A 27,526-nucleotide genomic window follows, 5' to 3' on the forward strand; every position below is an offset into this window, starting at 1 on the left:
TATTTTTCAAACATTGCATGTCATTTTTTACCAAATCAGTTTTGTCACGCTTGTCTTTAGTTCGGTTTCCATTAAGAGTATTCTGAAATGTGCACACACACACACACACACACCATTAGCTGTATCTGTGTGTTATTTCTGGCAAAGCCGTCTTCGCTTGAACAGAAAAAAAATCCACATTTCTTGCTTCACAAGTAGAGGAGATGATTGACGCGGATGTCATGCTGATCAGGAAATGATCTTCTCATCGTGTGAAATCAGAAAGGAGAATAGAGCCTCCAGTTCCAGACTAATTTTAGCTGTTAGAGCAATTTTAACTGTCACGGCTGCTGAGAGAGGCAAGCAGAGACATTCAGCTATCCCAGGACTTACACATCCAGATATAATGGAATAAATCGAGCTGAAGGACTCAGATCTGTTCCATACGTGCTCTGCACTCTAACAGGCAGCACTATTGCTTCACACCTCAGCACCTGGAGACCGATGAAGACACTCACCGCGCAGTCAGGTGGTAGCATGCTCTGGAGATGAGCAGCTAGCTCTTCCATCGGCTCCCCTTTTCACACAGTTCACCTTTGAGACATTTCTGCCCTCCTTTATCTACAGTGAGAATGTTGATGACCTGCAGGATCTGCTTGACACCCACGGGCCCTCTGGATAGCCGTTCCTCCCGTTATGCTGCCCTCCCTGGCTCGAGGCGGCCTCCTGTCCTGCTTTGCTCGTGCTTCCCCAGCAGAGGCAAGAGTGGCACCAGCATCTCACTGTCTTTGCTCTCTCCACACTGACTAGGCCATGACACAGTTTACACATCACTCAGGGTTTTGCCTCATCAGCTGCATTGTACAGTATCAAGCTTACAGACCTGACACATGCCTTTTAGATCTAAGGCAGAGGGGCATTAAGTGTGTAGTCAGCAAGAGCCCCTGGAAAGTGGTCCTTTGTTGTCAGCTCATTTGCACCCAATCAGGGGTTAGTGTTTTGCATATTTGTGTCCAGCTGGGAGTGCATATATCTCTGCGGCCCTTCATAAACACCTTTAGTTGCTTTTATCAGCTGCTTTTTGAGCCACAACTATGAAGCCTCTTCTCCTGCAATCTGCATTCTGTTCCAGTTTCAAATTACCAAATAAAATTTGCATCCTTATTTCAAAGCTCTGTGAAAGATTCACATAGATGCTGTTGTAGTTTAACAATGATATCACCAACTGTAGCCAAACAGCAATTTGGCAGAAACTGTATGCTAACCAGCCGGCACTATGACCGCCTGTGCTCACTTACGTATTTAATCCCCTTCGTTCCCTGTGGAACATAAGGCTGCGACTATCTGCTTCCATCTGGTCCCATCCTGTGCAGCATGTTGTTCTTCGCCCCAAGTTAGATTAGCTGTTTTCAGTTCCGAGGTCACAGTTCTCCACCAGGTTGTTTTTGTGGGTAAATTGTGCCCACTTGCAACCTTGGAGAAAAATCCTGGCTGTGGATATATTGAGCTGGCCCACCACACATATCGTGATTAGAGGAATTATAACTGACCAGTGGTAAAACATCACCCAGTTTCCTCTGCGCATTTATAACTTTGGAAATGTGTGTCTCACAGCTTCCACACAGAGGAAAAATCACAGCTCACCCTTCTTTCATTACTGGTTCATTTTTCTCTTGCTGCCAACACTGGAGATACTTCACCCAACATGTCTCAGTTCAGGCTCCTTTTCACCTGTGACCTGTAACGTGTGGAGAAAAGTCTCCCATATAAACAGCTCAGTTCAGGCAACAGTTCAGTGGATAAGTTATAGAGACGCCTGCACCTCCTGCACTTGGAAATATAATGATGTGTAAATGTGACAACGTGAATAATTAACACAGCACATTCAACACCTGCAGTGTAAATGTGTGAAAAGGCAGTGAGGCACATTTCACATCCTGCATATACTGCATATTCTTAAGGTGTAAATGTTTTCAGTATGTTCACTGAAAACATCTGTAAACCTCTTAATGTGTCAAAATTCAACCTTCTATTAACGACTGTCAGCCGAATCCTTGTGTCCCCACTATTAATATGTAAAATGTCTTTCCAACCAATTATATATTGCTGCAATGACCTTTCATCACCTCAAAAAGTTTTCTTTTGCTGCTCTGTCTTGTACGACAGAGATAATACATGTTCATTGTGAGTGGTTCACACTTGTGTAGTTCTCTTTCATTTCAGAGCAGCGGGAACAGAAGGGCAGTGCTGAATTATTTGAAGTAGTCACACAGACTCTGAGAATCTAAAAGACCTGAAAGGATCAGTAAAGTATCTTTTTTTTTTTTTTTTTAATCAGCCATTCTCTTTACCTGCTTATTCCTTCTCAGAGAGCTGGAGCATATCCCAGTATGCTTTGCATCCAGCCCCAGCATGTATAATACTATTCAATACAGCAAAATAGTAGAGCTGGGAAATATGGATGACAAATAATAATCTCATGTTGATGAAATGGTTTTTAGAAAGCGAACTTTGTAAACAGAACAATAATTTAGACTAGCTATGCTTTAATAAATGCCATTAGATTTGAACAAGCCAGTGCAAACACGTATTTCATGGGAGATTATTAGGCATTTTTATTTTATTTATTTATTATGTGGAAAATTTATAATGAAATGTTATTTCTGGTTCTGGCTAAATGGCTGTGCAGCACTGCAATATACAGTTATGAACTCTTGTGTTTTTTTCTTTTGTTATTGTGTCAGACTGGCAGACCAGTCGCTTCTCAAGACTGATGCAAAAGAAAGGAAGTCTACAGGGTTACGACACGTAGTTCTGCAGCTCTGTCTGCTCCCAGCATTTCTATTCAAAACAATGTTCAGTTCTTCTGACCTTCATGATATATAGAAGAAGTGACCTTTAATACAAACCCCGCTGGAGAATTGACAGTGTGTGGAACTCCTATTTTAGTTGTCAAAGAATCCATAACACAAAAAAAATCACTTTTTTGAGTTACTGAGCAAAGCACAAGGTCCAAAAACTCACAAAAATGTGTGCCTACAAGAAAAAATAATAATCTTTTGCCACAGTCGGTGTTCATTTCCCAGCTAATGAGTTTGCAGTTAGAACATCTTTATGTTTGCAATAAAAAAGGCCTAATTATCAAAAGCGGGAAAAGATCAATCACCAATGTGATGACATTATCCTAACACTTTTAAAATCACACAAGTAGAGCTCTGAGGTCCTTCTCATCAAAGACAGACCTCATCAGTTGAGCAGTTTGACTATGAGTTTTTTATGATGTAATCTCACATAGCTGAGAGACATCATCATGCCCTCAATCAGTGTCAGCCACATCCGTCATGAGTTACAGGAAAGACAGATTAAAGTGGAATAATAGTATTTATATTATTGTAAATAATGTAGTAACATAATTATGTGATTGAGAGCTAGAGTCCAGCTGCCCCACATCCACAGACGTCTGTCCATGAATGTGTTGGATGTTTATCGTGTTTTTTGCTTACTTAATCACATTTACTTGATTTGCTAAAAACAGCAAATCTGTCTCAGTGACGTTGGTGCAACTATGCATTAACTCACTCAGTGGCACACTTACATCACATTACAAAAACATGATTATGATTATAATGCAATCCAATGTAATTGATCTGCAACACTACTGAAGCTTAGAATATTCATTTAATATTTGATTTCTGTTAAAACTGTATCTGCATGTTGTTTTGACTGAGTATGGTGGTTTTAGGGCTGCATTTTAGTTGTTGCACTGGGTTACAATAAATTGTCAGACAACCATCCAGCTGACATTGTACTACTTCATATTTGAAGAGATAATATTCTGCATTTGCTAGATATTTTAACCATGTGCTTTGGTGTTTGTATAGACATCATTTTGAATAAACCCCTTCAATAATAACATTTTTCTGTGAGAATATTCAGTGTTTTTTTTCCCAGTAAAAGCATAATTAAGAAATCAAGGCATCTTACAACATCATAAATCAGCAACATTTATTTCCACTTTTTATACATTAAACGTGCATATCAATAAAACTAAAATTGATCATATAAATACCTCTACTGTAATACTGTTACAATAAATATGGCTCTACAGATTCTAGGTTAAATAAAAAACAAACTTCAATATCAACTGCTGTGCGACACAAGGAGACACTCTGTGTAATTCTGTACATGTCTTCTCTTTTAGCACGTGTTTGATCTCGAATGATGGACCCATTTAGTGATTGTGCTATGATAAGGACGTAACTGTTCTCACAGTCATCTGAAAAGTGGCCCCTTAGCTTTCGGCTGTGCTTTTTCTAAAAAGTGATGTTGTTGAGAAATGTTCACAGTGTCAGTGTGACAGATAAGAAAACCGATGTCCCTCTCGTATCCGGTCTCAGACCCTTTGTTTTTTTGTGTGTGTGTCATGAACACCCGTACCATTTGTGGAGAAAAGAGTAAATGATAAGATAGTGCCATGCCTTTGGCCAATTTGTTCTGGAGAGCAGAGGCGCACGCACACACACACACACACACATACACATCACACACACACACCACACACGCAAAAAACCAGCAATGTGCTCAAATAATTTGTGCTTCATAATAGAATTTAAAGTGGGCACTCTTCTCCAGGATGACTTATGTTGTAATAAAAAAGGCATTTAACCGTGGTTATGTCAAACATGATACTGATTGAGAAAACTTTGGGGAAGAGGGCGCCAGGCAGTGAGAGATTATGATACAGCTGTGATTCACATGTACACGAACACATCAACACGTCAACAGCCATGTCAAAAATATTACAAACAGTACTTTAAAATAGATTACCAAGAAACTCTTAATCTGCTACGTGCAAAAATAAACACACCTACTCTGTCACAAAACTCCCACGCACAATGTTCATCTTTTATATGATATACAATGAATAATTAATGTATAGATTGAATAATAAATATCAACACACAAATATGTTTTACCGCTCACTTTTGTCTCAGTAATTACTTTCTTTTCATATAATAGTATGATGTCGTCCCATGTGCTATCTTTCATTTTCCATTTTATAACACCTTTTCAATTTTTTAAAATGTAAAAACGCAAATAATCGTCCACACAAAGAGAGACATGAAGCAAGAATTTGTACGTGTCTGATGTGATTTATGCTAAAAGCAGCGATTGGATAAATGTCCTATGTTATATAACATTTCAAAAAGGAAGAAAAGTTGAGTCAATTTCAGTGGCTAAAGCTAAACCTTCACAGCATAGTGTCTGGTAGCAAAGTTCCAAAGTCCAAAGATTCAAAGTCAATCAGATATTGTGCCGTATCAGTAATAACTAATGATACAAATAGTTATAAACCTTTGTGAAAATAGACAAAAACTGAGAGAAAACACGTTCAGTAGACTGTAAAAACAAGGAGAGGAGCTGTGTCTGTGTGTTTCCCTCTGTCTCAGAAACCAGGCACGTGGCAGTAGGTCTCCAAAGAGGACAACAGGATGTAGATGAACCAGATGGAGAGGAAGAGGAAGAAGGTGAGGAGCTTGGCTGTCCGTGGGCCCCCGAGCTCTCCGCCCGATACGCTCGGACGCCGGCGGTAGAGCAGCACCAGCACGCACACCAGCGCCATGATGGTGAAGAGGGTGACAGAGAAGGCCAGGGAGCCCGGCTGCACCTTGAACACCTTATTCTTGCTCTTCCAGTAAACAGCTGCGATGGTCCACGCCACCCCGATGCCCAGGAACACGTTCACCGCGTTGCTACCTGTCACGTTACCGATGGAGGCGTCAGCGTATTGGTCCTGGATGGCGGCCACTTTGCTCGCAAATGTGTCTGAAATAAAAGAAACAGAAATATGGATCAAGAACACAGGAGACTTTGTGGAAATAAGCTACTGATGGTGGTCTGATAGGGGTGCAGGGACTCTGACAGGGCAGATTTCTCCAAAAGACCCCCAACGCTACCAGACACTTCAACACAAAGAATAGATATTTAGTTGCATGTATGAACATTAAACAATTTTAAAATGTAACTCTTGCCATACATTTAAAATAACGCATGTGATATGGTGTTTAAAAGTTGCTGATGATTAAGAGGTGTTTTCATTCACCCAGATTTTTTTCATTTTCAAACTTGTGACATCACATAAGACAATTTATCAGATTTCACACAGCTCCCTCTGGAGACACAAAAGGCTTTATACAACTTATTTCACATTTGAAGTCGCACTTCCCAACACCTGTAAACTTTGTGTAAATGGGTGGAGTTCTCCAACAAATGTAGAAAGTAGAGCTGGAACAAAAAAAATAATTGGTAACTATTTTGATAATTAATTGTTTGAGTCACTTTTCAAGCAAATTGCTAAACATTTGCTGTTTGTCATTTTCTGCTTTCTTCTGTTTTAGATCATTGTAAAATGAACATTTTAGGGGTTTTTGATCAGGCAGAACAAGCAATTTGAACACATCAGTTTGGGCTCTGGGAAATTATGAAGGGCATTATTTGGAGAGTTTTGACTTTTTGATAATCAATGAATCGAGAAAGTCATTGGCAGATTAATTTATAATGAAAATTATGGTTAGTTGCAGCCCTTGTAAAAAGAAAACAATGTCTCAGAATGGTTCTACCCAATAAAAATGAACTCTTAGCCTCGGCTAATACTGCCACTACATGATAAGGACACTGTCATTGTCACTGATAATTGCTTTCTGACTAATTTATGCAGGGCAATTCCCAACATAACCAGTCTGCCAACTTGAAGGAGAATGTGTGGTGGCTTACCTCGCTTAAACCTGTAAAAAACAAATTTTCATGCTCTATGTAAAGTCTCATTTGTGCTTCTGTGTGGCAGTGTTTGGGACTTAGTAAGATGGGAATACAATTAGGCAGCACAGAGAGAATAACAACTGAAACTGTTTTTCTTTTGTTTACAGCTTGTTAATGCTCAATACAAGAACCTGGGGAGAATTACACTGACAGCAAAGAGGTTACACAAGTCTCCCAAAGCTGCTGCTTGCAAACCTCAGAGGAAACCCAGGACAAGTCCACTGTTCAGAGCTGATGCCAGACGCCCACCTGGAACAGAGGTGCCGAGGGCCACGAACACCACTGCGGTGACCGAGTCTTTGAGACCGATGGTGCAGCCGAAATGAGAGGCCAAGTCTCCGGTCACAGCTGTCAGAACGCCAATGAGGGAAATGGACACAAAGAAGCAGGCCCAGCCATTCCAGTACTCAGTGGGTGGGACAAAAGCGAAGAGGACTTTCCAGAAAACTGTCAGGAAGTGCATGATGTAATCAAAGCAGGACGGCAAGCGTTCCTCCCCGCTCTCTTCCTCATCATCATCACCTGGGAAAGACACAGAAGAGTTGCATGAAGGCCTGATTTAGACTTTTGTTTGGGTGAGTTAGATACTAAATATTATTTCATCCAGCTGTGACATTTCATCTGAGCTCAGAAGTGCTTGTTCGAATGGTACTATATTATAAAAAAGTTGGTGAAACAGTAAATAGTTCCAGCTTCATGCTTTAATAGAACTTAGATTACAGCTCTGACAGCAAAATCCAGCCAAAACTAGACTGATCTGGTTCTCCACAATTCCCCTCAACACCTTTAATCTATTTGATGAATATGTAGGAGCTAAGCCTTTCAAATCATAGCGCTAAATCTGTAAATGTAGCTATGACTCAGTGATTGAGACATATACGGTATATATATAAACAGCCAGTAAGCGTACGTTCTATTTATATACACACTCAGCATGCAAACTTAGGTGACCTCAACCAGAGGGAGAAAGAGAGAAAATTAGAGAAAAGAGCACATTAACAAAATGACACGTCTCTGGTGTGTGAGCCAGCTTTTAGCCCAAATGCTTTGTGTACGTGAGCAAATCTAAAAGGTTCAGAAAGCCAAATGAATGGCTTTCTGAAAGGGCAAAAATAAAAAGGGTTCAACATACCACATACATTAACATGAATTCTTCAGAGCCTTTAATTGTTCAGGCAGAGCTGGACAGTTTAGTTTTCATGTTGGGCCACAGGAGGAATTCACCATCATGCATTTTTAATAAACTGTCTGGATTAAAATGATGCAGCAAATAAGCACAGAATTGCCAAAATGTATAAAACAAGCTGTTTTTGTAAGGTCTTTTATTCATTATCTGTTAATTTGGGATTTTTTTTAATCGCACAATGGCAAGCTGGAACATTTGGGATTTTGTTTTTAAAAAATATCTGCATTGAGGCTGGTGGAAAGCAGCTGGTGGGCTAGATCCAGCCTGCAGGCTCTATCTTCCACAGGTCCGGTCTCAGAGGGATGAACAGATGAGACATCTCAGGACGCTGCGACTCACCTGCGCTGACAGTGACAGCATTAACAAATTGCTCTCTCCAGCTGCTGCTCCCAACCACCAGAGCCAGGTTTGTCTTTTTGATCAGTTTGTCCACGGTGCTCTGCAGACAGACACAAACACAAAGAACGCAAAAATAAAAGGACAAGTGGTTTCTGGCTGTATTTACACTTACCGATACAACACTGTCATATCAGATGAGGGACACTGATGGATTAAGGTACCATTATGTGTGACTCTCCTCCCACTCTGGTGCACAGTGAGTCACCAAAACAGATGCAGGAGAGCAGAAAGCCTTACTGTCCCTCAGGCACTTTGCCAGCATTAAGCGGCTTTACACCAGAACAGGAATTAGAGCTCTTAAGTATCAGCACATGAAACTGGAGCCTTAAGTGTCAGTGTCATATCATGATGCGGCTTAAAATGCACAAACTGTCTACCGTGGCTCTGGAGGGAGCTCTGATGATGTCACGGTGATGTCATCAGGGTTATCTCAGCTTGGGTTTGGGGATGACACATTTTAACAGAAATGCAGCAAGCAGGGATTACAAACAGGGTGTGTTTAGTTTGATAGACATGGACGTTTAATAGGCCATTAACATTTAACCCTCCAGTTGCATTATGGGAAGTGTAGGATACAGCGTTTTTAGAGTTTAGAGTCAGGATATCATGTCCTCTGCTGCATAAATTTTAAGCATTTAATTTTTAATTATCCTTAAATCTCTCTCAAGTCTTCCAGCTTTATGGAAGAGCAATAATAAATCAATTAAGTGCCCTTAAAGGCTACATAAAGGTTAAATGACACAATTTGCTCAACTTATTTCACTACTCCAGCTGAGTGAAATGATGAGTTTATGTCTATACCAGCAGGGCCATTAGTTGCATGCACATCACTAATAATTTATTACCTATTTCTAGTTACATTAAACATTAATCTCCAGCCATCATATCCAAAATATTGTGACATAACTGATGTAAAGAGGAAAAAAATCAATGTTTTATTTTGTCACCGAGTTCTATTTAAGTTGCAGTCATACAATTTGGGGTTACTGTTATTTACGGAAAAGATTTTAAATGCACTCCCAATTTACATAGTAGTTTTACATCATTTGAACATTTTGGTTTTATGGTAAATTCTGAAGATCCAGTGACAGTTTTGATAATGCAGACCAAGAGTTTGCTGAGTTATTATCACATTTTATATCAAAGTATGCCAAAATTCTTATTTTAGGTGATTTTAACATACATGTCTGCTGCCCTTCTCAGACTTTTGTCATTGATTTTGTTGATACTTTTGAATCTTTTAACCTCACTCAGGCAATACAAGAACCCACACACTCAAAGGGCCACCCCACAGCGGTCTCAGCCCTGATGACTTTGAGACTAATAATATCTGTGTCTGATCACAAATCAGTTTTATTCAGTGTGGTTTTATCCCAACAACCTATTAATCACAGCACATCTGTCCGCTGCTGTGTTTTTAACGATGTCTGCTAGCAAATTTTCTGAGCTTTTTACTGCTGCTTCTTTAACTACCTTTAATCCATATTTAAACACAGAGGAGCTGATCTCCCTTTTAAGCATACCTGCCAGACTGTCCTGGACTATGTTGCCCCCTACAAAGACAAAAAGTCAAAAAGAAGGCTGCAGCCCTGGCTAAATGAATCCACCCAGGAATTAAAGAGAGATTGTAGGAGAAAATAATGCAAATGGAATAAATTGGGTTTATTTGTATTTCATGAAATTTGGAAAGACACAATGATGAATTATCAAAAGGCAGTTTAAGAAGTAAGAGCATCCTTCTTCTCTAACTTAATTTTAGCAAATCACTCTAACACCAGAATTTTATTCAAGGTTGTAGGCTTGGTCATCAGCCCTCCTCCTGTCATTTTACCGATGCCTTACAGGAGATGTGTGAGAAGTTTTACATTTTTTTTTATGAATAGAGTCAAGAATATAAGGCAACAAATTATCCCGCAGACCGTGTTTTACATGCCAGTAAAAAAAATGTTCATATTTATTTTAGCAATTTTGAACCTGTATCTCTGTCCTTTTTATCTGAAATCATATCCCATCTGAAATCAACCACATACAGCCTTGATATTATCCTCACTACATTTCTTAAAGAGGTTATTGACACAGTTGGGCCCTGTATTTTATTGATTATTAATAACTCCTTAGCAAAAGACAGTTTTCCATCTATTTTTAAACATGTTGTGGTCCAACCTCTTTTAAAGAAATCTAACCTTGATCCTTCTGTTCTCAACAATTTTAAGCTTTTTTTATCAAAAGTTTTAGAAAAAGCTGTTTCAACCCAACTTTTATCTTTTATGTGTCATAATAACATCTTTCAGTCAGGTTTTAGAGCTCTGCACAGAAACTGCCCTCCTAAAGGTAACCAATGACCTCCTTTTAGCAGCCGATAGGGGGAGAGCACAATTTTATTTTCTATCGATATACTTCCACTTGGCCAAATCATCCAACATCACAATGTCTCTTCATTGCTACGCAGATCACACACAGATATATCTTCCCCTGAGACCTGGTTATCCAAAAAGCCTACCTACTGTTAAAGATTGTCTCAGTGATGTCAACTGTTGGAGGGCACAAAATTTTCTTCAACTCAAAAACTCTATCTAATTATATTGTTCAGTCCCCCAAACCCAGTCGGTCTCATTGAGAGCAACCTTGGTCCCTTGTCTGCAAATGTGAAGCCTGTGGCCAGAAATTTGGGAGTGCTATTTGGTTCAGATTTAAACTTTGAACCACAGGTAAAAAAAAAAGCTGTCTAGTCCTGCTTCCTTCAAATAATTCTCCAGAATTAAACCAATGCTTTCTCACTCTGACCTGGAAAAAGTCATTCACGCTCTAATCTTCTCAAGACATGATTAATGTAACTTCCTCCTCTCTGGCGTAAACCAAAAGTCACTTTCTCACCTCCAACTAATTCAGTAGCTTCTTACTACTTTTAACAGATGACATCACATCACCCCAATCCTGGCTTCTCTCCATTGGCTCCCTGTTTGATTTAGAAATGATTTTATTATTTTACTGATCACATCTTGGTCTGGTCCCAAGCTACATAACAGAAATGTTATGAGCCAGTTTGCAGCTTTACATCCTCAGGTGGGGCCCCTCTGGCCGTTCCAAAGTGGAGGCTTAAATCTAAAGGTGCTTTTGCCATAAGAGCACCTGGAAAGACTTGCCTGAGGAGATAAGGCTCACAGAATCAGATCAGAGACTTCTTTTAAATCACTTCTTAAAACCCATTTTCATAGACTTGCTTTTATGTGATGTCATCTTTTTATTGCTTTTACTCTTTTTATTTTTACTTTTATTTATTTATATTTACATTTTTTATGTTTTTCAGTCTTTTTTTAATCTCTTTTACTATCTTCATCTTTCATAATCCTTTTGTCTGCTCTCTACTGTGTTTTTGCTTCTTTTGTCTTCTTGTTTTAACTTTATCTTAACTTTACTTTAATTTTGTCTTGCTGTTGTTTGAACTTACTGTTTGGCTTTCTGTTGTTATGTTGTGTTCTGAGTATCCTGCTTTTGCTTTGTCTGTCAAAGCACTTTGTAAACTGTTTTTAACGGTGCTATATAAATAAAGTTATTATATTATTATTATTATGCAATTGAACAAACAATTGAATGAGGGGAAAGCTACTTCGGGAGTCAGGATGGACAATTTCAAAGGACCTCTGTGATGGATATTCAGTAGGAAGGCGGCAGGTAAATCTTGTGAGAACAAACAAAATTCTGCCATTCATCACTTCTCGAAAGCTTGTGAGAAGTGTGATGAGTGAGGGTGGTTCTGAGGTAAAAAGCTACTTATTGTGAATTACCTTGAATTCATAAGACTCCTCAATGACCACCTCTAGCTTAGTATGCTCTCCCAGACAGGGACAGCCCATCTTTGACACGTCATCGGGTCCCACCGCTGTCTTGTTATCATTGGTGTCTCCTGCAGCAAAGGGAAAGACGTGTAACCTGTCAGCCAGTGTTTCTTACATGAGCTTAGGAAGGTTTGTTATGAAATAAGATACCGTATTAAAGATTAATGAAGCCCAGTTTTCCATGTCTACTGCTGGCATGAGAATAAGGTATATTCACCAGTGACATTAGGAGTCGTGTAAAAACATTTGCTGATAACACGACACATGAACTATATTTCCAAGTACTGTCTGATTCATTCAGGGCGTTTTTCATAAAACCGTCAATGTTGTGACAATGTTGATTTAATTATTTAAAAAATTATGAAATTAAATATAATTAAAAAAACAACTGGCAAACTAAATTCAGCAACCCTTCATGACATAAATACAATAAAGAATGAACAAAATGCCAATTTTGAAATCAATTAAATTACTGTTTTTGTGCAACTGTATGAGGTATGTGTAGAAATATACAAATTATATATAACTACTTTAGCCTTTGTCCCTTTTAGCTCTAACCCTGACCTAAGTACTCTAGTGCAAGTTATTTTAAAGTGCAACAATTAAACTTTTAATCCTCCAGCATAAAGCCTGGCCATGAAATGCACCACAGGGACTAAAGAGATCACAACAAAGAGTTCAGAGGAATATGTGTCAGTGGAAATGAACTGCTTTAGTCTGAGAAATTAAATCAAATATGAAGTAAAATGTATTTTAAGCTTTAAATTAATGAGGAAAATCCCTCTGTTGTTGAGTAGGACTGCTGTAGCACACAGCTGTACTCACCATGTCTCTGTCCCACCTCCAGCAGTACCGGCTCCTCCAACACAATCGTGAAAGTCTTGTTCTTCTCGTACTCCTCATCATCGATAATCTTCACGTTCAACAGCTTCCTAAAAGCACAAGGGTTAAGGATCATTGAGAGATGGATGAATACATTAATTTGAATCATTTAGGAAATAACAACAACTAACTTTTTTTTTACTAACTCTGTCAATATGAGCTGCAGTTCTTTTGACTCGGTGCAATGTGCACTAGTGAAATAAATCCCATCAAAAAATAGCAACCACTAAAAGCATTTTCTAATGCTAAGCCAGCTTTTGTACACATTTGAATAAAAACAGTGTAGCCAAGAGGTAGACTGCCTACACAGTGATTCATGAAACAGAGCTGTTAGATAAGAAGATGGCAGCACAAGATTTTAACAAAAAAAAATATATTTCTGTAGTTCAGAACATTATGTACAATTATGTAAAATTATACAAACCGTATTTCAACCGTAAATCACTTTTTTCCCATCACCCCACAAGAGGGCGGACTCCTTCAACACCAGTATATTCCATTAGCGCACATGAGATATAACTGTAATATAGTGAGATAGCCCACACCCCTCCCACACACTAAGTTACATGTAATGGGAAATTATTATCTTGTTCTCTGTGGAAATTAAAAACGGTCTATTGAAGAGTCTGTGCAGGTTAAAACATACTCTTAAGACCTTTTGAAAAACACAGTTTGTACTGTTAAATGTGAGTGCTACAGAAACATGTGAAGCCGTGGTGTCAAACTGTGACCGACATATTTTCCTCAGCCCGCTTCATTCTCCTACACTGTCACAGTGGGTCTTTCTCTCCCTCCATCTCCCTAATGATATGTGGGTGGCTGTCTATTTCTGTCTACACATATACACTCAGGATTCGACAACACGCAGGAAGAGCTTTTGCTCGCAGAAGAAAAGATGTTTATTTTAAACATGAATGATATGTCATTCGCTGTCTAATGTCAGGGAAAATCATGCCAGTGGGAGCAAAGGCAGTTGTAGTATAGCCTGGAGTCATTGCAATGGAAACAAAAGAGTTTATTTTTTAAACAGGTTGTTATTTCAAGTGCTATATGTGCAAGAACAAGGTAAGTTCACATTGAGGCATCATGGAAAGACCTTTTAAAATGTGATAGTTCAGTTGCTATGGACCATATTCATGCAGCAGCCATTTTGGTGTTACATCACACTTGGGGAAGATACAGTTTGTCTTGCTATAGTGCATCAAGATGAACATGATATAACTGTTGAGGATCAGACAAACATTTAACTCTCCACTAAAATACACACTAGAAATTAGGCTGTCAAAAAGCAGCAGGGAAGCAGATTCAGATACGCATTAGGACTGATTAGCTTCATTCTCAACCTCATGCTCATTTACACTTATGTCAGACGAAAGGTGGGTAATAACACAAAGAGAAACAAACTCGCGATTCTATAGTAAACTGACAAAAAGGCTGAGGTGAGGTTAGTTTTATCAAATAGTCTTACAAAGTAAATAGTTGTTTTTTATTTTAAATGTTACATTTTGAAGTATTTCCAACACTTAAAGGTCACCCCGATTTTCTACAGGAACAACCATTGTGCAACTGTATCAAAAATGTAAAAAAGTACAAAAGTAGGCCTACTTGAATAAATACAGAAATGTATAGAGTCCCATAGAGTTTCTATCATCAGCTAATGGCAGGGTGAAGTAAACTCAGCATTGTAGAACCGGATAGAATCAATAATCAATTCAGTTTGGATTTTGTATAAGTTATAATACAATAGGCTATACCAGAAATCTGACGTTACAACAACACCCAGTGAAGCTCACTGAGACTTATGGATAATGTACTATAAAGCAAAAATCAACATACAAAACTGAAAAAGTACCAATGGCCATAATATACTATTGTAGTCCTATTTATAAATTATCTATGTGACTTCCATGTTTCTGAGTTGACTTAGTACTTCTTAATACTTCCATGTGGCTTCTCTGATTTCATAACTCATTTGTCTTGAGGTCTGACTTTGCAAGACTACCAGAAACCAATCTAAAACGTATCTCTAGTAGCCAATTAGCTCATAAACTAGTTAAAGGAATGGTTTCACATCTTGGGAAATATGCCTATTCACTTATTTGCCAAGCGTTAAATGAGAAGATTGTCTGTATGCTAAATATGAATCTACAGCCAGCAGTCAGTTAGCTTAGCGTAGCATAAATACTGGAAGCAGGGGAGCTGGCTCTGTCTTAAGCTCAATAATTAACAAGTTTTAACTTGTTTGTTTTATTCATACACAAACAGCTATGTAAAAATGACAAATTGTGGTTTTCAGAGTTACGTCCTGGAACAATTTCACAAAATGTCAAGCTATTCCTTTAAAATTGGTGATAAATTCAAAAGGTCTGTGTATTTATTGTTCACGTCTCCCTGCATGTGAGTTTGAATCAGGCTCTCTGATAGCACCACCCGCTTCTGCATCCTGAACTCTGTATCTCTGCAGGTCGGTATAAACTCTTTACAACAGGAACAGTTGGATTCTATCAAGACTGTAAAGCCCTCACTTACTGAATATCACATTTCACTGTATAGCGGCTGTCTCTGTTCGTCTGTCAGCTCCCTGGGATAGTTTCTGAGAGGCCATAGTGGTCAACCTACCCTGTTATTGTATCTGTCACACACAAATGTGGAAGACAGGATTGGTATTGTCAGAGCTCTAAAGATTGAAGCAAACACAGTCTCCACAGCATGTGTTTAATTCACTGCATACTGCAGAGGATCTTCTCTTTACAAGTTCCAATAAAACCACCAAAGGTGCTTTATTCCCTTCATACTTGACTTTTGTTCCATTTTACTGTAAAAAGAAGGGTATGTTTCTTCATTTGTAAATGAAATAGCAGGATTAACCTGTATTAACCTATTTAAATTAAGGCTGAGTAAAAAGAAAGCTGTGGCCCCGGGTGGTATGCTGGCTCAGTGGTTGACACTGTCACCTCTAGAAAGAACAACCAGGCAGCTGTGATATTTACAGCACTTAGGGACCTTTTTTTTATTTTATTTGGAGTTTCCCTCTCCTCCACATCCTGCATTGGTTTGGTAAGGATGCTCCAGTTTCCTCCCACAGTCAAAATACATTTACAATAAACCATGAGGATTGGAGTCTCCAAACTGCCTACAGGTATGAGTGTGAGAGATTTTATGCCTCTACTCTATGTTCATCCTGGGAGTGCCTCTCTGCTTTCTAGCCTCTGCATGCTGGGAGAGGCTCCAGCTCCCCTGAGACCCTGACAAAAATGAAGTGAGTAGGGAAAATGAGTGATTTCATAAATATCTGACAGTATGTCAAATGCCCACGACTGAGCGGAGCACTAACATTTGGTTTAAGAGCCATAGATCAAACCAGTTTGTCAGCATGTATCTGCCAGGTGTCCTTGAGCAAGGTACTGAATCTCTCCCAGCTCCATTGTAGCAGAATATGGGCATGAAGCAGCAGCACTGTGAAGAAATGTGTTTCTCATATCTACAGCAGACAAAATATGAACATTATTTTGTCTCCACTCTAATGGGGTGTCGGGTTATTGTGCACAGGATATTTATGTGGAACCAATAAGTTTTTGACAGTAATAATGATATATGACCCTACCTCTGATGACTTATACTGGCAAAGATTGCATGGCAACATAACAGAGAGGGCTACCTAATGACAACTGAGCTAATTAGTACAGGAGGAAGCGAGGGAGATGAGGAACATCATATAACACCTTATAACACATTAACACCAAGAATCTACAGCTACAGTAGCGGCTCTGGGCATGGCTGCTCAATGGATGGGAAGTGTCGGAGAGATTCCCATATTAAGGACTTATGAATGTTCATGTCATCTGACAACTCAGAAATGTTGTATAATAACTGAGTTGGTCATATGAGGGTTTAAAATACTCTGCATTGACAAATTTTCATTATATCCATTAAATTTGGGTTTAATTACATTGAATGAAAGACTTTGGCTGATGTGAGGCGTCCATGTTTGCTTGGTTTTCAGGCACTTCCAAGTCGGATATATCAGAGGTTTCAGAAAAATCCCAGTTCCCTGTTATATTTACAACTTGTAGGTTGCCATGAACGCTATTTACAAATCAGAAATTCGTATTTACAGTAAGTCGTAATGATATGACATGAATGCCCCAATAGCCACAGCGCTGCTGATCACAATGCCAGTGCCAGCATGCCTGTTTAATGTTTACCATGTTCACCATCTTAGTTTAGTGTGTTAGCATGCTAAAATTAGCTAGTTAGCACCAACATAAAATATATTAGTGCTAATGGGAAAGGCTGATGGGAACATATATTTTTAAAGGTATTTAGTCATAAACCAAAGTACAGGACAATTTGGACCTGATGATGGCACTAGAAGAAAAATTAGAAGATCACCAAAGTTATTACAATTCATCTTCAGGGGGACATGAATGTCTGTACCCCATTTCATGGCAATCCAACCAATAGTTGTTGAGATATTTCACCAAAATGGTGGACTGACATTGCTATCCCTATGCTGCTAGCATGGCTAAAGAGTTTAGGAATAATATCAGGAATTACAATTAGATTTGATGAATTGCTGTGAGCATAGACTACGTATGAGAATGAATGTTGTCACATCAGTGCTGTTAAAATGGAGCACCTTTACTTCTACCTTGATGAGTCTTCAGAGGAAGCGTGCAATTTGAGAGAAGGTTTTGATGGTTCTGAATGTGTTAATGTTACCCATCCCTGATTCTGCTGCTGTGCTTTTACCCATGTTTGTCAGGAAGTTCAAGATGTTATTGATCCTGACTACATTAAGCGTGAGAAATAAAGAATACCAGGGTATTGATTTCCCTTTTCAGAAGTGATCCTCACATCGCTTTCATCTTAGCTTATGTAACTGCCCCCGTTATCCACTTGAGCCTCAACTAGTGTATAGTGCCACACATTTTGAGGTGCTAACAAAAACAGATACAAGAGGAAGCTACACACAAGCATCAAAGGGTCTGTGTAGATCTTCCTCTAATCCATACACATAATGTAAAATGGTTCTGTATGTCAGCCTGTTTATTTTGGCTCAGAGGTTTGTGTCTGTACATCATAATCTATTTACTGCAGTGCAGAATTTAGATGGTAAATTATTATTTAACTGCACGCCTGGATTTTAAACCGTTCCTTCTGGCTCCATGTCAAAAGCTTAAAACTTGGCTTGCTCCTCTTTTGCTCCTCTGCATGCTCAAACATCGACCGGGACAGACAGATGTACACAGACACAAAGACACACAAAACCAGAGACACTAACAAACACACATACACATAGCGCTGCTTGGCGGCCGCCTGCCTAGTGTCAGCTCTTTGTCCTGAACGCCCAGGGAAACACTCGGGTAAGAAAAGCCAGCCCTGTTTGAGGGATGAACTTTGGCAGCTGGCTCAGCAGTCAGGAGCACAGATATACATTTAACACAGAGCATGTAAAAGCTTGTCTGCTCAGAGACACAAATACACTCACACATACATACGTACATACATACATACATACACACATACATACATTCATACATACATACATACTTACATATATACAGTACATAAACAAGCGGAAACTCTTTAAGATTACAACGCAAACACACAGTGATTGGATATCACCTGCATCATTTAACAGGCCTGACCGAACACTCCAAATTAAACAGCCTCATAAAAATTTCAGTCTGACTCCAGCATCTAAAGCAGGAACAAAATGCGAGCTTGTAGAAAGTCTCAGGCCCTTAAAAATCTGTTCAGCTGGAGAACTTTGAAGTGAGCTTTGATGAATATATTTAATCTTCATGTACACACAAAGCAGTGTGGCAAAGGAATGTTCCTTTCCAACAATAAAATTTTTTTCTCTAGCCGTCTTCAGCTGACTAAACATAAAAGTAAGCTACTGTGACTTGACCCAACTGGACTTTGCAATTCTGACTCAAGAACTGAGTCAAACCTTTTTTTTCCTCTAATCAGAGAAATCCTGCATTCCCCTTTGCAGCTGAGCAAAGCTTTGCCATTTACTGTTTGGGTTTTCTTTTTTATCGTTTTTTTTCTAGTAACAAACCGCCCTGCTCTGCTGGAGTCTGCTGGGGCTGCATGGCGACTGTCGAGGAAGGCATGTCTCCTGATAATTTAAAGTGTGCAGATGCTTGTGTCACTGTCAGCTTGAAACAATCTGATGAACAGAGTCTTGGCTCAGTGGGTGAGGGTTTTATCTAATGTTCAGTCTCCATTTCAATGCAGATACAAGCTGCCTGCCTCCCATCTCACACTGTTACACACTATTGTCTCATTAACCGCAGCTTCTGTAGCTGTCTGTGCTTTGTTGAGAACTTTTGGGACTCCTTTAACCCCTCTTCACTCTCTGTAATTGCTTTGGATGCTCAAGAAGCTCTTTTTAGTTCCCCTTTGGAGCGACATTTTGTTTGATGTGGGTGTAAAGTGGATTCAATGCACAGACACACATGCTTACACCCTTAAAGAATACACACATACAAAGGCGCAAAAGGCAAAGCAAACATGCAGATATGTGCACAAGAAAACGGACAAATATATTCAAATCTCACCTGCACTACGAGGCAAAAAAGACAAACAGGGAGATCTGTATTCTCTTTGACACCATGTATTCACCTGCCTCTCCTCCCACTCTGCCAACCTACACAATACACCTACACACAGGCCCTGAAATCCTCCTCTCACAGACGTTTTCATCTGACACATTTTATTCAGCACCTTTGTTTTAATTGTATTTGTGTTGTGCTTTGGTGTGCTGTAAATCATTTTGTGATGAGCTTGAAGCAATTGAGGCCATTTTTCTTTTTCAGTTGAAAAAAATAAAAACCACCACTGTGGATAATTGCCAGGTGCTTTGCTCATCACATCATAAAAAACAAAGACTAGAAAATGCTCACAACTATCAAAGTATACTCATTGTTCAGCTAAACCTTCCACACAGTGTCGAAGAAAAAGCTGGAAAAACATCCCCCTTTCACCCTTCCTCCCTGCTCTTTTTATCTGCCTCTCTGCTGGTACATCCATGAATCCTTTTGTTAAAATTATCACACAGGCTTCATCACATGCACCTGTTTCAGTAGCTGCTTAACCCTCATCCCTTTCTTGCTGCTGTGTAAGTCACCTGTCTGATTTTCTTCCCTGTTTTCTTTGTTTTCTCCAGTGGAGTTTTCATTCCTCTACATTACAATGATCTCTCATATTATCTCCACAGAATTCCCAAAGGACTGAATGTAAATTTTGCATTCATTCATAGAAAGCTTCTTCTTCTTCTTCTCCTCCTTTACATCAGCCACAATGTTTCATTATCTGCCTCACAATTATATCCTTTTATCCTCCCACGTCAACCCTTTGAAAACCCTAAACTTCTCAGAGTGAATGTATCTATGACTCATAAAAATAGTCCTTTACCAGAATAGGCAACCTACAATAATCTAGCAGGACTGTTTGACATACCAATGTGTAGGCCGTAATGTTTGTTCAAGTCATGAGAAGAAACAACAAGATGTCACATCAAAGCTGATTTGTCACTCACATGGTCTCATCGTTCTGAAACTCCAGCTTGCCTGACACCTCCTCGTAGTCCTCCCCGGCCTTGGCGGTGCCCTCGGCGGTGTGGTAAGGCACCGCCACTTTCCCCCTTGCCCCGGACGTCCGGTGAACCTTCACCTGCATATTTCCGACGCTCTCGCTGACTCTCATGGAGTTACTCTCAAAGGTGAAAATGCCAGCATGGTCGTCGTCATAGATGGTAACTGTGGCGGTGTGAGCGCTACCCAGGGCCGCCTTTGGGGGGATGTGGGAGGAGATGCCCACTGTGCTGTTGCTGGAGGTGATAGAGCTTGGCTCCAGGATGGAGACCTCAGCTCGGTGCACTATACGTGGATTACTAAGGCGCACGTAGAAATGCTCATCCTCTTCAAAAATGTCATCATCAATAACACCAACGGTGAATTCTTTTGTCGTCTCACCAGGCTTGAAGACCAAAGTACCCTCAGCAAACTCATAATCTGAGCCAGCATTAGCAGTCCCATCCTCTGTACGGTAATCCACCTGTGTGGCATAGAGAAAGAAAGAAACTTTATTAAATATTTAGTGACTGGAGTTATAATAAAATATTGAATTATTTATACTTCTTATGCCTCAAGCTGTTAAAGTTGATTTTAAATTGACCTTGAGAATTTACAATATTTCTATCATTACTTTGCCTCTTACCTTAACAGTGCAGCCACTTTCTCCTCCATGCCGGCTCACTGACAGCTTTAAGGAGCCACAGTTCTCAAAGCACTGGTAGTGAGAGGGGTCAAACTGCAGGTAGATGGTGTTGGGATCCTCCTCTTGCCCACTGGCCTCATGACAGCTCACCACCTTTCTGGCCTGGTCAGCGGCGTGCTTTTTCAGGATGTTCCCCGCTCCGATCATCATGCGTGTGGCTTGAATGCGGTAGAAGGCCCGGCTCTTCTGTTGCTGGACCAGCACTTGGTAATTGGCCATCTCAATCAGCTGCTCCATGTCTTTCTCTGGGTACCTCTGTTTTAAATCTTTCAGAGTGCGAGCCATCTCCCGTCGGGCCTCTTCCTCTTGGTCTTGCTCGGCACTCATCCCTCCACCTTCCTCCACCCCCTCCAGCATCCCATCCAGTGCCTCTTTGGGGTGAGTGTGGGAGTTTACACCCTGGCCATCCATCTCCAGGTCCATCTTGGTGAACATTGCATCTCCCTCTGACTCAATGATAATGCCGCGGGTCTTGTCAGCGCGATAACGCTTATGGACGTACTTGTAGAAGAGCAGGCGACGGTCTGCAATCCAGGCTTGCAGCACACAAAGAGGGAAGAAGAGGAAGGTGAGAACTGCCTCCCAAACCTCCACCTCTCCGGGGGAGAACACAGACAGGATGAGATATAGCCAGATGTAGGCGAAAATGCTCCAGGCAGCAGTGACAAAAAACACCCGCAGGTGCTTTATCTTGCGAGTTTCATTCTCTGGCACCACATAGACACAGATAGCGATGATAATGAACATATTGAATGCAGCACTGCCCACAATGGTGCTGGGACCCAGAGATCCAGCCTCGAAATTATGGCCGACCACTTCGATGACAGACAGCAGGATCTCTGGTGCTGATGATCCAAGCGCCATCAGGGTGAGGTTCGACACTGTTTCATTCCAGATGCGCACAGTAGTCGTCGTGGTCTCACCGTTGGGCTTCTTGATGGTGATCTCCTTTTCCTGAGAGGTGATAACCTCGATAGAAGACATGAAGCGGTCTGCGATGATGGACATGCCCAAGAACATGTATATGAGAGCTGCAAAGTAAACAATGGCGCGTGCCACCTTGTCACCCACCGCAGGGTTTTGTGGATTCCACATGGGCAGCACCACTCCGTCAGAGCAGTTATCTTCACTGGAGCAGTTGCCTGGTGTGCTGCCAGTATCTTCATGGCTGGTGCTGCCCTGGGAGAGATGAGTGACTCCCGGGAGCAGAACCAGCAGGATAGAGATGAACATACAAGGGGTAAAAGATGGAGTGCAGCTCAGAATACGCTTGTGCAGTAACATGGTGGCGCGATGACGCTCGGAGTCCTCTGATGTTCAATCCACGTTGCATGCGGAGGTTTATACAAACCTCTGAAAGAAAAGAAGAAAAAGAAATGTGTGTGGAGGATGAGATATTCACACTCACTGCTTCAGTCAGATGTTCATCATTCAGAGAGCTATTCCTGAAATAACCTCTATAAGGAAAGGCTTGACATCACAGAAGTGCTCACAGTCATGCTCTTTTGTATGCAAATGATGTGGGATCCAACAGTTTGGTTGGTCTGAGTTTTGAAAACCAAAAATATTGGCACCTACTAATCTTTGAGTCACTGGTATTGAACTCCCCTGTCAAACTCCCACACATGCAATGTGGTCATTTTGTGCTTAGCAGCTGTAAAAATGTTACCCTGTGCACCTGTAGTACTGAGGGAAAAACTGACTCAGTCCACCATGTACTGTCAAGTTAGAAGGGATTCCAAAAATAATCTTCACTAACAATGAGTCTGACAAGAAGGGAGCAGTTGTTCTTAAACAGCCCAGGGCCCTTTTTCCCTAAAGCATTTTAGGCTAAGATTATTGTAGTCCCACTTTAAGTCTATGATGTATCATCCTAGCCTTTAGGTGCTTTTGGGAAATGGGTTGCAGAACTATTGATAAAGACTTAAGATTATTTACAGGAGAAATAATCCTGGTCTCTCATGGAGGTGCTTCTTAACGCTAGTCTCAATGATACATACACTTTTTACATTTTAAATAAGCCATTTAAACTAAGTAAGGGGACAGCTTAAAATAATTTCACAGAGATTTTCTTGGCATAAACGTGGTCATCTCAACATCTTGAGTGAACAATTCAGAGTACAGCACCAATGCTATCCAGAGGATTAACATCTGCATCAATGTGAACAGAGAGAGAGGAGATAGAAACATCAAGAAATGTGTCATCTGATGCTTCTTAATTAATTTTTTAAGACCCATCTCAAAAAATAGGTTGCCTACCTACAGCACAAGAGATTTGACAATGCTTTATGTATGGCGCATGCTCTCATTGACATGCAGCAGAGAAAACCTGCAATCTCCACTCTGACCTGCATAACAGGAGTCCATGTTTTCCATCAGTGCTACATTTCAGGGTGAAGCAGCGCAGCACAGATGCAGATATTAAGTTATTACCTCACAAACAAATGACTAAAAGAATGTACTTGTGCAACAGCAACAGATTTATGCAACAATGCAACACAGCCTGCCCATCAGATTGAGTGAAACATCAGCAAGATCAGCACCACGGACAGCGACTCCAGCACCAAGCAAGAGGGACCAGAGATAAAGGAAACATGTGACCCTTCAAAGAATGTTTCATCCATGTTCTCCACTCTTAGAAATTCCTGATAAAGAGAGTTTGGAGCTTTAAAAGCTTTGAGATGAATCATCAGCCCATAATATAAGAGCCAAGAGTCCAAAGCTGTGTACTTCATGTAATGTAGAGGGAATTAAATACTCCACAGCACTACCATTTGTGTTATTGATTCCCTCATTTTCAATAATATAATATAATATAATATAATATAATATAATATAATATAATATAATATAATATAATATAATATAATATAATATAATATAATATAATATAATATAATATAATATAATATAGTTTTCTTCTGGCAAACGACTCTGCACAAATTTTGAGTGGGTGATGTTTCTATGGTAAAAGCGAGCTCACCAACTGGTGGGAATTCAGGAATAAAACATGTTTTTTTGACAATACTATAGAGACAAAAGGTGTCTACACCTTTTCTTGTGGTGTCATAAATTGTTCAGTGACAAGCATTCCTCATTGAAATCACCAGATAGCAACGAGCTTACAAGATACAGTAACTTACTATTAGAGGCGCTCACTTGTTAAGAATACAAGTTTTTTTAAGTCAACGCAGCTACCAAGGCTGAAAGGTTTTTATCTTACTTTGATCATTTTCAAATCTTGTCAAAGATATTCAATTGGTTCCAGTACATACTGTAAATACAATCCTCTGCCATCAAAACTCTGCTGAGATTTATTTATTTCTGATATTATAACTTCAGCAACACTTATTCATCAACTATTTACAAGCCCAGCTAGATGCCACTTTTACATTTCATACACTTCTCATATAACCTTCAGTAATTCAAATATTATCCAAATCTAAAAAAGATAATAATAACACCTATGACCCAAATAAAACTATGATGATTTAACTGTCAAACGTGCACCAGTTTAGTTAGCAGAGGTCTCAGGTTGGCAAGTAAACACTTGTACATAATGAGTCACACTTTGATGCCAGCACCCACTTTGTGAGGGAGGCGTTTTTTTCCCAAATGGTGGCAGTCTCAATTTGTAATGAGCCTCCTCATAAATGACTTTTCTACTATCTTGGGAATGAGAAGTTAGAAAATTAACAAACAGAAAGAAAAAGAAGTGTGAACAAAAAAAGGAAAAAGACTGTTAGCAGAAAACATCATTTCTTTGATCCCTTGTGTTGGACAAAAGCCACAATCTATAGACAGGAAACCTTAGCAAAGATGACAAGTAATATTGGTTTGCATGCAGTGTGATGTAGAAAAACCAAGATGCTCATGTTAGAATATATTTTCTACTTTTAATATTCTAAGAAACTGCATTACTCACCTGGCTGCAGCTGTCAGTGAGTCAGCTCAGTGTGGAACTTGTGGCCTCAGGAGATAAACTTATCTTTCATATCACTCTGTAGAGAGAAAGGTCATCTTCAATTAACTGTAAAGAGAGTTTTATAATCACCATGAAAACTAGCACACATTAGAGTTTTAAAAAGCTTATTAAAAGCCAGAGAAATGTGGACCAGCACATTTAGCAACTGGAGTAAAAATAAACCTAAAACATCACTGTTCCAGGCTAAACACAATTTAAAATGTTAAGTTATAAATGTGTTCTGAGACAACTAGATTATTGAACATTACAGATGCAGGGAAAAAGCCGATTATCTCCTCAGTAGGCTGTGCATGAGGGACAAATAGACTGGTCCATTTGGTGCGCAGAGCAGTCCCACAGATACTCACAGAAAGCCCTGAATCTCAGCTGGACTCTGGTCCCAGCGTGCCCACCCTGCACCAGTTCACCAGAGGAAGACACCCCGTGTGCCATTCACACAGCAGGCTGGTGTAATGGTGTTGGCTTGTTGCGCTGGTGCCTTGGAAATGACGCGTAGCTTTCCACGGTGCTTCTTCGCTATTTTTTTTTCTTTGTGACAGGTACCCTACCTCAGCAAACTTAATATATTAGTTCCTCTCATTAAAATCCCCTTGTTCCACCGCGGTGACACCTTCTGCAAAGCTAAATAATGTTTCAAAAACCGGAATGCGTTTTCAGCTTTATCCTCTCCAGGCTACGTGCGATTGTTGATGCGTAAAATAATAAATTAAATTACTGACTCTGTCCTCCTTCGTCCCGCTTGTATCACTCAGAAATTCTTCAAAACTGTCAATTTATAAAAGGCTTTAAGGGTGTTTTTTATCCGAAAAAATATACTGAGTGAAAAAAAATTCCTTTCTTTTCTGTCTGAGCTGGATAACGCAAAGAACCAAACAGGACTGCACATGAGAGTAGGCGTGAATGAATGGTGAAGGATTAAGAGAAACCACACATTACACGGATCAGGACAAGATGGATATCAAGCAGAGGGATGGTGGCAGACAAGAAAGAGGAGTGTGGTGCTATGCAAATGGAAGTCTCGTCTTACTCTTGCGGTGGGCAGCATTGGCACAAGAAACGATGAGCGAGAAGGAAAAGCAGTAACACTGCAGAAACAGGGGAGGAGACGTTCAGAAACAGCGCTACACGCACGGCTGGTCCTCCTGACTGCGCATCAGGAGTCCAGGAGGAATGACCATTTCACTCCATAATAATTATCCTCCTCATAATTTGCTCATTATCTTTATCCCTCGTCAGATCAGATAACCGGCCGTAAGATAAAGATCTGAGATTCGTTTTGAGACACCCAGATGTTGTTGCCTGTAGGTCTGCTGTGGGTTGGTGGTTTGATTTTGGTGTAGTCTGGATCGTTACAGGCAGAGATAAAGTAGAGAAAAACACATCTTAAAGAGAAATACATTTGCGATGTAAATCCATGATACTAAAAAACTGGTAGAAGTGAAGAACATAAGCTATTATTGGAGAGAAAAAACAAAATAAAACAAACTAAACTAAACCAAGAAAAAGAAGAAAAGAAAAATAAATAAAAATCTATGGAGTAATCATAGTAGCCCCATCCATGTTACTCATTACACACCAACAAACAATACTAGACTGGTGAAAAATGGAGAAACAACTTTGTCATTCAGCCACTAGTGGGGTAAAAAAGAGATGTAAAGTTTGGCTTTAGAGTGGTGCCAGAGCAAAAACCACAGATTTTACACCAAGTGGTCAGTTTACTCGTCATGGAGGTTAGTACTCAGCCTGTGAAAACATTTGTATAATGTCCTCTGTGGCTCTAGAGGAGGGGGGAAATACCCTGATAATGTCATCAGGGTTATCTTGAGTCAGCTCTGTCATATATTTGACAGAAAACTGGTGTTATAAACTGCGAATTTGAAAGATGACGGTATTCAATAGGCATGTATGGTCTAATGAAAGATGCACTCGAGTTGCATTATGGGAATTGTAGGATCCAGTGTTTTTTTCTAGCTTGGACTAAAAATCTGTATTATCTTGGCTCCTGCTGCAAAGATTTTGACCACACTTCTTTTAATTTGTCTCTTGTGAGTTATTCAGCTTTATGGTAGTAAAATACTAAATTGCTGGGGTACACCTTTAATTCATCAATATCAACCAATCAATATCAATAATTAACATGCCTACAGG

General features: G+C 39.9%; 1 protein-coding gene and 1 long non-coding RNA gene across 5 annotated transcripts in view; one reads left to right on the forward strand and one right to left on the reverse strand.

Moving 5' to 3' along the window:
- LOC121909979 overlaps window positions 1-7,140 on the forward strand; it is a 37,646-nt gene extending 30,506 nt beyond the window's left edge. For all 4 annotated transcript variants that reach the window (XR_006099564.1, XR_006099563.1, XR_006099565.1 and 1 more), the window contains exon 4: window positions 6,906-7,140. This is a non-coding gene — a long non-coding RNA (uncharacterized LOC121909979). The remainder of the gene's footprint in view (window positions 1-6,905) is intronic.
- Window positions 5,426-25,785, reverse strand: slc8a4a (solute carrier family 8 member 4a). Its single transcript, XM_042430878.1, has 9 exons — window positions 25,726-25,785; window positions 25,319-25,394; window positions 21,334-22,746; window positions 20,654-21,171; window positions 13,045-13,151; window positions 12,169-12,287; window positions 8,324-8,423; window positions 7,048-7,320; window positions 5,426-5,805 (listed from the first exon to the last, which is right to left on the reverse strand). The coding sequence occupies exons 3-9, from the start codon at window positions 22,675-22,677 to the stop codon at window positions 5,426-5,428; spliced, it is 2,841 nt and encodes a 946-aa protein (XP_042286812.1). The 5' UTR covers window positions 22,678-22,746; window positions 25,319-25,394; window positions 25,726-25,785.
- Window positions 25,786-27,526: the final 1,741 nt, after the last annotated feature.

Source organism: Thunnus maccoyii, chromosome 13, assembly GCF_910596095.1.
Source record: "Thunnus maccoyii chromosome 13, fThuMac1.1, whole genome shotgun sequence".
NCBI classification, from domain to species: Eukaryota; Metazoa; Chordata; class Actinopteri; order Scombriformes; family Scombridae; genus Thunnus; species Thunnus maccoyii.

Coding starts and splice junctions, on each gene's coding strand:
- slc8a4a (XM_042430878.1), bottom strand. CDS start 22,677: ATGTTACTGCACAAGCGTATTCTGAGCTGCACTCCATCTTTTACCCCT. Junction 13,152..20,653: donor TTTCAGAACGATGAGACCAT/GTGAGTGACAAA, acceptor TTGTGCTTTTAG/GAAGCTGTTGAACGTGAAGA. Junction 12,288..13,044: donor GGAGGTGGGACAGAGACATG/GTGAGTACAGCT, acceptor CCTTTGCTGCAG/GAGACACCAATGATAACAAG.